The following is a 12,076-nucleotide window of genomic DNA, read 5'->3' as shown; positions in this document are numbered from 1 at the left end:
AATGCCTCACCCAGTACAGTACACACAAGGTCTATCTCCCTCTACACTGAGGCCCTGATTCCTGGGAGGCACACTGGATCTGCGCTGCTCATCCCACACTCGTCATGCTCAGGCACGACACTGTTGCTTTTGTTCAGCTGGGAGCGCCCGCATGCAACCAGAGTGCCAGGCCGAGACCCGAACTGGGTGGGCATGTGCGGAATGCAGATCTGAGTGTAAAAGAAGGGGTGAAAGGGGGCAGGAAGACTGGGGAGTGCGGGCCATGACTGCCCTGGCCTTTGGCCCACAGGATCACAACATCATCCCAGAGGGCCTTGTGCTTCTTCGTCATCAACACCCACTGCTAAAGTATGGACCAATCAGTAGCGACGCCTGACCAACAGCAGCACAGTGACCTCAGGCTCTACTCACTGCACACTGCACTCTTTGGCCTTGTAGTACATACTGTACCTCCACAAGCTGTGGGAAGCGACAACTGATCTGCAATAAAAGACTAAAAGCTTCCTTAAAGAGTAAACAATCCCTCTTGAATATTCATTTAACTGGTGCAAAACCACAAGTATCAGGTTCAATACACTGTGTTTTTACTTTAAAATACAAATAGTTTCAAGTACAGACTTTAAAATAAAGAGAAAGATGACTTGTATAATGTAGAACAGAACAGAGTTCATACAAACAACATCAAACATTACTTTTACATCAATAATTACACCATGCATATGAAACATCCTGCATTTCAGTTTGAAATTATGCAGAGGTCAATGCACCCAATTCATGGTGAATGTTTCTCATACACAGAGTGCTTTAGTACACTTAGAGGGTTTTTTAATGACATCCCAACCTGTAGTGCACTCTACACTCTACCTCATAAAGTTAAATCCATAAAGTCAGTCTGAAGAGGATGTCATTATTTTCTGGCCTTTTTCTTCTTCGCTTTTTCAGCATCGTCATGGGCCTTTCTCTTGGCAGCAAGCTTATTAGCCTGTAAGAGGAGAATGACAGTGTTAATGAACGGATACTCAACACCAGTCACACAAGCATTTTTGAGGTCAGTGAACATAGGAGGTCATCACTGGGTTTGTGTGTTCTCTACACTGCAGCTAAACAATACTGTTCCTTTCCTACATTCCTGACCTGAGATAAGCGAACCAGGTATTGATAAAAACAGATACAAAGTAAAAGTGAAAGAATGCCACCTCTCACATAGCTGAACAAACCTTATCTACACGAGACTCGATACTCGTTCAACAACAAAAATGAAACGTACCTCTCTGACTTTTCTTTTCTTTCCAAACATGATCTTGTCGTAGAGGTACTTTTCCTTTTTCTTCATCATCATGATGGCCAGACGTTTCTCCTCTGCTTTCTCCTCCTGCTCCAAGCGGGCTGGATTTTCTACCTTTACTTTTCCAGGCGTCACTTTGACTTGCAGAGACTAAAAGAAAGACGAGTAAATAAAGACTCCAGAAGTTTCTAAAGCAGAAAATGATCCGAAGAAAAAGGGTTTAGAAATCCCTTACCTTCCCCTGAGATCTTTGATCTTCCATCTCCTTCAGGTTTTTCTCTTCAGCTTCTTCTTCTTCTTCTTCTTCATCATCTTCCTCTTCATCAGCATTGTCATCCTCCTCCTCCTCTTCATCCTCTTCTTCTTCCTCATCATTGTCTTCTTCCTGCTCATTAGCTACAATAAAGGATAAATTCGGATTTAAAAAATTAGCATTCATAATGTCTGAATCAGTTCCTGGTTGTGTCCCAGTATCCTCCCTATATTTGTTGTTTAATTAATTTACAATATGATATCAGTACAATGCTTCATTCACACCAGGGTTTTCTCCTCGCTGTAAGGCCATAATCTTGAGTTTCTCTGGGGGCACGTAGTCGCCCTCCTTCTCCTCCACGAAGGGGGACAGGTGAGGGGGTAGAGTCACTCCAATGAAGTAGTCCTCAACAGGCAACAGGATTTTAGCATTAACGCAGTCATACACCCACTGCGGCTGGATGTAGTACCTGAAACAACCAAAGTACAGGATATGAAAATGTGATCTTTATGACAGCAAGTAAGCACTTATTATTGTGGTCCTTACATGAAATAATGACAACACAATCTTGCCCCTCTGTGAAGACATTTTCTCTTTGCTAAGAGGACTGCAGAATCAATCAAATATTCCTCTCTATCATGATTTTTGGATTCCAGCAATTAAATGAACATGATTGACTGTGATGCTGACGTTTAAACTGCGTCCTGCGCTTGTAGAAAACTTAACTGCATGTCAAAGATTTTTTAAACTAACAGCCAGCCAACAGGGAGTGATCAAGATGTTTTGGCTTCACGTATTGGGAGCTGTCATGACACTGCACTGGGAAGGTGTGATCAAATTTGCTGGATGTTGTGGCTTGTAGTCTAGAGTAGAGGAGTGACCAAGACATTCAACTTGAAAATGATAGCAGTGTTGTGTTGACTTCATTTTTGGTAAGTTGGTCAGTGGTGGCACAATAAAAAATATTCTGTAACTGAAATGAATGAATAATTGTGATAAATATTCAGGATTTCAATCTGATCATTGTCATTATGGTCATCCATACCCACACAGTACGATTTACTACTGAATTATCTGAGGGAGTTGGTACGGTCTGACAAACAGGATGAGGCAGAGACACAAACTACTCTGAAAGGAGGCATTGTGCAGAAGACGACTCGCAATAAGCAGACTTGGTGTATTTAAGACTGAGAAACATAAGAAATGATTATGTAATAAATGGATTTCTCCATGCTAAATAAGCAAGAAAAAGTTGAACATAATGAATACCACAGCATTCATTTACCTGTTGATGTACTGTTTGTCGATGTTGGGTCTGTCAACTATGTGATGTGTGATCGTTTCATCTGTCACATCGTATGTGCTACCGATACAGATAGACTTGTCCCAGGACACCTCACCACCAAAGCACCTGGAAGGCAGCAGAAAAATTAAGAGAAAAGAAGCATTACTTTCAGATTTTAATGGATATTTTCTTTGTTTCTAAATCAGTGTCTTCCCTCCCTGACCAAAGATATAAAGATGGACATGGCCACCATGACCTCACTGACTGGTTTGTGGATCAGTGTTTTGCAGCCTCAAGTTTGGACTTCAGCCATCGCTATCTTTGAATTTTGTTTTTTAACCCAGCTGTGACGTGTGAAGGCTAGATCTGACTGAGAATGTACTTTCATACTGTGGCATTAGGGCAAGGTAGCCTCATGCTAAACTATGTCCTGCTATTCAGTATTTATCTAAATGGGAGCATAATTTACAAGACGACCATCCTGCTGCACTGAAGGAGCCGTGAAACTAGCGACAGATCAAGTGAGAAGTAATTTTCTCATAGATTTATACAATCAGATTTCTTTTAGCAACCAGTGCAGTCGCCCCCTGCTGACCATGAGAAAGAATGCAGGTTTAAGTAGCTTCTGCTTGAGCTGCCCTTTTCAGACCTAGAAGCTAAGCCCATCTTTCATATACACATATATCTTCCATGTGGTTTCACTGCAGCATCTCTTGATCACCTGATGACAAAAGCCAGAGACTCTCTCGGCACTTCTCTGTTGAGGAAGAATTTGAGTCCCTGGAACATCTTTCTCTGGGCTTCCTGCTGCTTCTGTTCCTTTTCTCTAGCCTCCATCTTTTCCATGTCCTCCTGAAGAACAACAGCGAAGTAAAACATTTTAATGCTGGGCCATGGCATTAACATGAAATTCAGATTCTGCATTACCAGCTTTCTTTCAAAGAAAATCTTTTACACAAATAACAACAACCACTGGAGGGTGAGTTGTGTGAATTATTTCTCATTTGTAGATGGATTAGGGTACCTGACACAGGATTCAGGTAGGGAGAATAGTGCAGGAAGACCAGCTGTGATAATAAATCTAAAGTTTTAATCATTTGAAAATAAACATTTATAATAAAATTTTCAGACTACTCTCCCTGCTCTGCACTGATTGCATTCATTTCTAAGTCCTCAACCCACATATATGAATGGCCGTCACAGGGCCACAACACTAACACTTTCCACCCTAAGTCAAGGTCTCTAAACACTCATTAATAAGGAAAAATAAATACATATGTGTAGGATATACAAATACAAACACTGGAGGGGAACTGAATTCACTAGGATTAATTAAGCAGTGATTAGTAGGGCTGGATCTGAATATTCGGTCATGACGGTGGTATCCTAAATTTATTTTGAGATCTGAATATTCGGATTCCGAACAGCCCTAGTGATTCCATTACATAATTACAATTACTGCTACGGTCTGTCCTACCATAACAGTAATTTGAACATGTCAGGTCTTGCCAAAGACTGCAAAGTTCTTTTAATATCTACATTTTGAGAAGTTTTTAAAAAGTACCATGAGAATTACTGAAATTAGACAACTGAAATATTATAAAGCTGCTGGAGTCATTGAGAATTTCTTTGAATTTACTGATGTGCACATGATTGATGTACATGTTAAAGTAGTTTTGCGGCTTTAGTTGCATATTAAGGAAGTCAGCACTGCAAACTCCCCTCTAATATTTCTCATGACGGTCCAAGTGGATTAGAGACTCATTATTGCCAATCCAGGAGCTAAACTGCTGCTAGGCTTGGGTTGTTGAAATGCAGAAGTGTTGCAATTGCTAAAGTTTCTGAGTTGAACTGTGCTAACGGGAACTTTAATCCAGTCGAACAAAACAAGCTTCTTAGGGTGACAAACATCTCATCCATAGCAACCACACATTAAGCTGTAAATCCCAAGTCTCACACCTTGAAAAGCTCTGACACCTTTAGCAAAAATATGTGACCTCTCAACTCTGTCCTCAGAGACCAATTAGTTCATCAACTGTTGCTTTGATGTTATTTCTCACGACGGCAGCGTTTTATTGTCAGTATAGTTAACAGAGGCAAGACACAGTGAGCCCATTTTCTTACCCCTTCAACAGGAAACTGGTCGAGTTCAGCCTCCTCCTCCTCTGCAGAAGAAACCACTCGCGCCAGACTGGCACTCAGAGCTGACAGTTTCTGTTCAATCAAAAACAACAGGACTAGAACAACAATGTATTCACCATTACCATAAATGATCACATTAAGATACCAGTTCAGTTTAAGAAACTACATGGCTTGTATCCCAACATGTTTACATCATTTCTTTGTCCAAAAGGATCCTACCAGGTTTTGCAAAAGTTCTGTTACACTCGGTTTCATGATCTTTAGAGACGTTTACATGTCGGAGTGAAAAATTCCATGAAACAAACTGAAAGTTCTACCTTATAGGCAGGTGTCATTAATACAAATTTGTTCTCCGGTGAAGTTGTATCAAGATGGAAGTCAAAAGAGTTGAGATATCTGCTCTCCTTCGTGCTGGCCACAACAAGTCTGACAAAGCCAAACAGCTGAACATCAGCCGGATGACCGTCCACAGAGTCGTGGAGAGGCTCAAGAATGGTGAAGATCTTTCAGGTCTTCTGGAATTTTTCACTCCGACATGTAAACGTCTCTAAAGATCATGAAACCGAGTGTAACAGAACTTTTGCAAAGCCCGGTACATATTGGCATTTTACCACATGAAGGAAGAAATGTTGGAAAAACATGTATTTACATGTATCATTTATACAAGTATTTTACATGATAATTGATAATCTAAGCAAGGAAACACTGCTTTACATCAGGACACTGCAGAGGTGTTGATGTAGAGTCTATCCACAAACCAACCAAATCAACAAAAACACATCTGCAGCGTCAGTCAGCGAAAGGGGTGACCCTCGCCAGAGTCAGCGTGGAGCCTTTGGTGGACGTTTGTGTGCACCTGAAAATTTGTGTCAGCATGGACTGTCCACGTGGCAAAACTACAAGGGCAGCAGTGTACATGCATGGAACATAGATATACAAATACAACAAAATGTGCTCAAAATTGTGCCAGAATGCCCCATTTTGCATCTTGATTTTCAAAATTTTTCCGGGGAGGAATGCCCCCGGACTCCCCTAGTTGCTTCGCGCCTCCAGTGCAACCCACCACCTCACAGTCATTTCAACCCAGGGGAAACACTGCAATCTATTGCACATACATGGAGTAGGGTCTTCAAAACAAACTAGAAAGCAGTAGATTAACAACTACATGTCACAGTCAATCCTTAAAGCTGGGTTCATTCATTGTTAACCTTTAATGTACTGAACATCTCTGTAGTGACGAGGGGGAGGCAGAAAGAGACACATACATCCTACCACTGAATGAACTGGGCCTTTATTTCCTTTCTTGTACAGAAGCATACATGATACATAACATCTGAGTAACTACGGCACAGAAACACAGACCTATGTAGATATTTCATGGGTGATGATAGAAATGTAAACACCTGGTCACATGTACTTTCCATTGGTTGTGACTATCTGATGGTAACGTTACTTCTTTAGCACACTAGAGCACTTGGAGAGCACAGTCCTCCACCAAGGCCACTGTAATCTAAAATTTTAAACAAAATTTAAATGGCTATGCACCACCTCCTTAATCAAGTTTGATGAAATTTGGCCAAGTAGTTTTTAGGCAATCACAGTCACAGACAGACAAATGACACTGAAAACACACCTCTGTCTTGGTGAGGAATAATTCACTAAATCTTGTTGCACAGTTGCAGTGACAACACACAATGCGGATGTCTGTTTACTTCATCTGAACATGTTCAAAGCACCACAGTCATGGCAGTATTTGCCACCCCTTTTTTTTACTTATCAGAAAAACGATTGCATCCATGAATCAAAAGCTGTGACACAATCCCAACGAGTTTTGTGATCATTTTGCATCCCCTTCCAAGGCAAAGTTCCCTAAAAGTAAAGGCTGAGCTGTAACAAACGCATCACTCTACCTCAGGTTTCAGCTTTTCTTATCCGATAACCACAAACGCCTATTGTAAAATAGATAAATGAATGCTCAAAAAATCGGAATCAAATCAAGGATCTACCACTGATGCTTCACAGCTTTGATTTTCATGGGACGGTGCAAAATAAAACCTACCTACCTGTGTGATTATGCAACACCAGAGGTAAGCGAAAACAGTTAAACATGTCTTATAAACTGGTCAAAATAAAACTGTACCTCTAAGTAGCTTTCTGAGTCCATGGCGTAGTCTTCCTCATCCTCTTCCTTCAGTTCTGACTGTGTTTTAGCATCCAGCTGTAAAAAGAGAGAGGACATTAAGAAACTACAGGCTAACAGGCAACTAAACGTGTCATAAATCCTTATTGTAGCTAGATTGTAACCCTGGTATTAATTTTGGAGCCCTACATACCTTTGGTGGGTAGAGCAAGTTGAGAGAATGGTAGAGTCTGAAGTTGACAAATCCCAGGAGAGTGGTGTAAAACTCTGTGAAAGTTGCCATTACTCTGTAGTCAACGTCTGTTGGGTGCTGAAAGAGAAAAAATGTAAGCCAGCCAAGTCTAAATAGTAAATTTAAAAGGTAAAAGTGCAAATATTTATAATACATAATTTGTATTTTGTATCTATACATAAACAGGGTTGAAGCACTCAAACAGCTTGGGCAGTGAACTTATTTCAGTTTTCTCGTACATGAGTGCTCTGTTTGTTGACTGAGGTCCAGCTGACGTCAACTGTCAATTTAATCTCATAATAACAAAGTGACTGCCTCTATAACCACTATTTCATCAGTTTGCACTTACATCATGGGAGAACTGATATGGCACCAGCCATGTAATGAGCTGTCCCATCACCTCGGCCTGATAATATATTCCTTTGATGGAGATGAAAACCTATCAGGGACAGAAAGGTGTTAAAGTGTGGGTAATAGAGCACAGGTCAATTAACTTTCATGAGGACATATCGATACTCTATGAAGCTTCCAGTTTTTTGGTGATGTTCAGTATAAATCTGCACCTTTCGGAGAGAACGAGATGCAATCACGTAGTTCATCCACTCCACAGTGAGGCGTCTGCACAGCTGGATTGTCTGCACGTGGCACTTTCCTGTTCTGGCGAAAGTGGAGAAGAGAAAGCACATGCAGAGGGCATCGTCGATGTCACGGAGAGCATCGATGAAGCTGGGGTACCTGCCACATAAACAAACAACAGTAAGGCATTGCAACTGATACACTACTTTTTTTAAAAACTACAGAAAGGAAAATACGTAAACTGTCCAAGCCCCAAGCTGTGTCTTGGTGTCAGAATGGGTGCCACAGGTCTACAAAATAAAAAGATCACAGTTGCTTTCTGGGTGATATCTGGCTCGAGCACATCAACACTAACAGCAGTCTGGTTATTGAATTTGCAGACAGAGATAGCTGGAGTTCTCGTGCCACTGTCAGATTCAGAGCATCTTGTAGTTAATTGTCTTTTAACTTGACTATGAAGTGCCCTCTATTCATCCTACAATGGTTCAAGTCAGTCTGCTGGGTGCCTTTCATATTGAACACAGAAAAACACACAGGGATGTACCAGCTGGTTACAGACTATGGCTACCCTGTGGCATTGTAGCAGTGATTATTCCTGAGGTGTGCCGAGCAAAGCATAGAAACGTAATACAGAACAGTTCAAAGGCCAGCAGAATGTTGAAAATCTGATGATTTTAGCGATTTTTCAGTTTCATTCTCTGATAACGCTGTCATTTTGGCACTGGAAAAGGCAAAATATGTCTTTCAAACCCACCCACAGGATTTGGGATTCAGAGAAATGAACAGCAGAATCAACAGGTGCTATTTTTTCTACAAACGAGCATTTTGTTGTTCATGAGCATATTTAAGTTGACTAAATTTATCTAATCATTTAAACTCATACCACCTCATTTGACTCCACACAGAGAAAAGTTTAGCTCAACTATGCCCTCCAATGTTGAATATAGAGAATAACTGTCTCACCTTTCTTTGATGATGTGGTCCAATTTATATGTCGGCTTGTTCTCTCTCAGTCTTTCCACTGTAGACCACTCTGTTTTTCCATAGGCCTTCTTGAGTTTTCGCACAAATATCTGTTAAGATTAAACAGTTTGACAATAAGAGTCCGTTGACTACATAATAAAATAGGAGCAGAGTGACATCAACAAGTTGTAAATCAAACAAACTGCATAGAATGCAAAAAAGGACGATTTTCACACAGAACAAAAAAAATGTTAATTTAAAATGTACTTTTGTAAATAAAACAGCAGTTTGAGAATTGGAATGAAATTTTCAGCATAATCATGTAATTTCATCATATTGTAGCATGTTCAAACGCTGATGTTACTATTTAAAATACCTTGTATTCTCTGAACTTCCCAACAATTGGTTCATGCAGCAGAAAGCGGATGTCTTTCATCAGGTAGAAGGTCCTCGGGGCTGTGGAGCCTTTGTTCACCTTCTTCTTGTGCTTTGGCTCATGAGGATAGATGCCTTTCAGGATGCATAGTCGCCTAAATATCAGGGATAGATAAGAAATTACATGTACATATATATGAATCATTTTGCAGAGTGTTAACATTATATTTTTAAGTACTCATGTACGCCTTCATAATTGATAATATAGTAGGGGCCAAACCTTATACACTTATACATAATATTTAAATTACTCAGATAAATTCCCATAATGTATCTTACTGGGAAGTTTTAACGTTTATTCTGGTTATGTAATTTCCCAAACCAATCTTATTTCTTTACTGGAAAGCACTTTGGCTCAACAACTGTTTAAAATGTGCTACAGAAATAACAGAGATAAACACATTTAGGACTTGCTCTGTCAGACTACATTAGATCTGATCATGTGTTTTAAATATATATATATTTGGCAACAGAGTGCCCAAACATGATTTAAAATCTCATACACCACATGCAAGGCTGCATCCATATTATCCAAATCCATTACATAATCAGTGCAGTAAAATTACCTGAAGTCTGGCAGACTCAGCATCAACTTCTTGCGAGCTCTGTTTCTGGTGATGTAGTTGGTGGCTGCGCCCCTCTCGAACTGCAAAACAACCACAGACACTCGTGTTAAAGTCAAACAAATTTAATGACTTAGATTTATAGTCCGGTTAACAAGACATTAACTTAAAGGCGCTCATCTGCAGCCAAGCAAATCAACTGTTTCACATAAACAAACTTAAGCTAGCTCCGTTAGCTAACTCCACGGCCTGGCTGCTGTCCGTGTTAACGTGTCTGAGGCTGACATTAGCTGGACGCCAACTCTCACCTTTTTCTTTTGAAGACCTCCCATTTTCAAAAGTTTTGAGAGCCTCCACTGAAGTTTAATGGAATGCAATTATCAACAAATTGAGAAGTTAACAGCAGCACGCAGCGATTCCCACAGCCGTACACAGCCGACGCACGTGTCGTTTGACATGCGCGGAAGCGGTGGTGCTGGAAAACGGTAGGACCCAGGGGTGGGCCGTTAGTCCGCCTGAATATAAAGAAAGGAAATAAATAAAAATGCGCCTCGTTTTGTACTATAAAAAAATTGCTGGCTTACAATAGGGCTTAATGGACATACACATCCGATTTTAGTATATCAAGTTAGATATATCTCATTACAGGTGAAAAAATGGGGAAAAGAGCTAAAGTTAGATTTTTAAAAAGGCAGTGAAAAACGAATTGTAGTTCGTTATGGCACGTTGGTGTTTGTAGTTCACACAGACTGTATGGTAGTTCACAGCTGCCTGATCCTGTTTTTTTTAAAGCCTCTAATTAATTAAATCTCTGCATTCATGTAAACGCACACATTTTCGCTTAGTTATAACTCATGCAAAATTAGTTCGAATTCCAATCCAATTATTTCAAAATTGCTTGCTTTCTTCAAAGTTGGTAGCCTGGCAGAGAATAGACCCTGTGCACGATAGCATGTGCTAGTTCCGGTTGAAAAACTCCGGGTGCTACAGTTACTTCCGGTCCTGCTTACAGCACTGTCAAAATGGAAGAAGCCAGCAGTACACTTTACTTTTCCAGATGCCTAGGCAACTTGCCTAAAATTTCTGTTGACGATGTTTATCGTCTCGATGATGATTTTTCGTCAGCTCCTCAAAGCAAACGGGAAAAGGGATTCAAATTTTATATATCCCAGTACATATATAACTTTGAAGGTAAGTGGCATCGCATCCTACATAACTAGCACTAGCTTAACTGTAGGGCTTGCCAAACATGTACCTTATCATTTTATTTTCTAGTATTTATACATTACTATTTTTTGCTTAGTTAGCTACTAGAATCCACTTTACACTTTAGTCTTTGGTGCTTAGCCCGTTGCGCTTCAGTTGCGCTTCAGTGTCCCATCTGCGGTACACTTTGAGATCTGCATAAGCAATTTGCTAAATGTCTGAAACTGCAAACACGATTATACAAACACTATACGCCGATGGAAAGCTTAGATTCTCATGAATCCGCCGGTATAAACCACTTTCAGATGTGATTACCACAGCGGGTAATATAAACACATTTGTCCGACAAACAACGAATATCCATCCATCCGTTCTCTATACACGGCTTCAGCACACACAGCGCGACTCACATTTCCGGGTTCATTATTACACACGGATGAAAATATTCCACAAAAAACGGCCATAATCCAACCTTGGACATCCAGACGAAACAAGCCAGTAACATATTTTGTCCAAAACATGTCTTGAAGTCGGTATATACTCCACGAATAGGTCGTTTTCAAGGAAATGCACCTCGCGATGCGCGTCCAATATTCCCTGTATTTTTATGTCATATTTTTATTTACAAATAGAATGTTAGCAATTTTTTGTACTGAAAATGTCTGGAATTGACTGCAGCTTAAAGGGTTAGTCGAGTTCAGCAAGACATATTATATTTGTAGTTTTGTTTGAACAAAATGACAAATGCTTGGATTTCCTCTATATTTGATTAGATGTCAAAACGGAATAACAAATGATTGAAGAGTGCACGGATTGTTGTTATAGTTTATCAGATATTTGCTGTTTGATCAGTGACTATGCACTAATATTCCCGATCCTCAGCTCAGTGTGAAACATTTTTATTCCGTCTAATTTTGGCAATGAGCCCGCAAATGCCGGTCTTTTGGAAAACGGTGAAGGCTTATAGAACTGTTATAAACATCAGAAGCCGAACAT

General features: G+C 40.2%; 1 protein-coding gene across 1 annotated transcript; it reads right to left on the bottom strand.

The window, feature by feature from the left end:
- Window positions 1–562: 562 nt before the first annotated feature.
- pes (pescadillo) lies at window positions 563–10,344 on the bottom strand. Its single transcript, XM_022198238.2, has 15 exons — window positions 10,183–10,344; window positions 9,878–9,957; window positions 9,253–9,406; window positions 8,877–8,986; window positions 7,901–8,072; window positions 7,687–7,776; window positions 7,299–7,415; window positions 7,106–7,183; window positions 4,948–5,037; window positions 3,545–3,675; window positions 2,824–2,949; window positions 1,823–2,007; window positions 1,521–1,681; window positions 1,268–1,435; window positions 563–982 (listed from the first exon to the last, which is right to left on the bottom strand). The coding sequence occupies exons 1-15, from the start codon at window positions 10,204–10,206 to the stop codon at window positions 908–910; spliced, it is 1,761 nt and encodes a 586-aa protein (XP_022053930.1). The 5' UTR covers window positions 10,207–10,344; the 3' UTR covers window positions 563–907.
- Window positions 10,345–12,076: the final 1,732 nt, after the last annotated feature.

This window comes from Acanthochromis polyacanthus, chromosome 7 (genome assembly GCF_021347895.1).
Source record: "Acanthochromis polyacanthus isolate Apoly-LR-REF ecotype Palm Island chromosome 7, KAUST_Apoly_ChrSc, whole genome shotgun sequence".
Taxonomy (NCBI): domain Eukaryota; kingdom Metazoa; phylum Chordata; class Actinopteri; family Pomacentridae; genus Acanthochromis; species Acanthochromis polyacanthus.
This window is presented reverse-complemented; position numbering and strand designations above follow the sequence as displayed.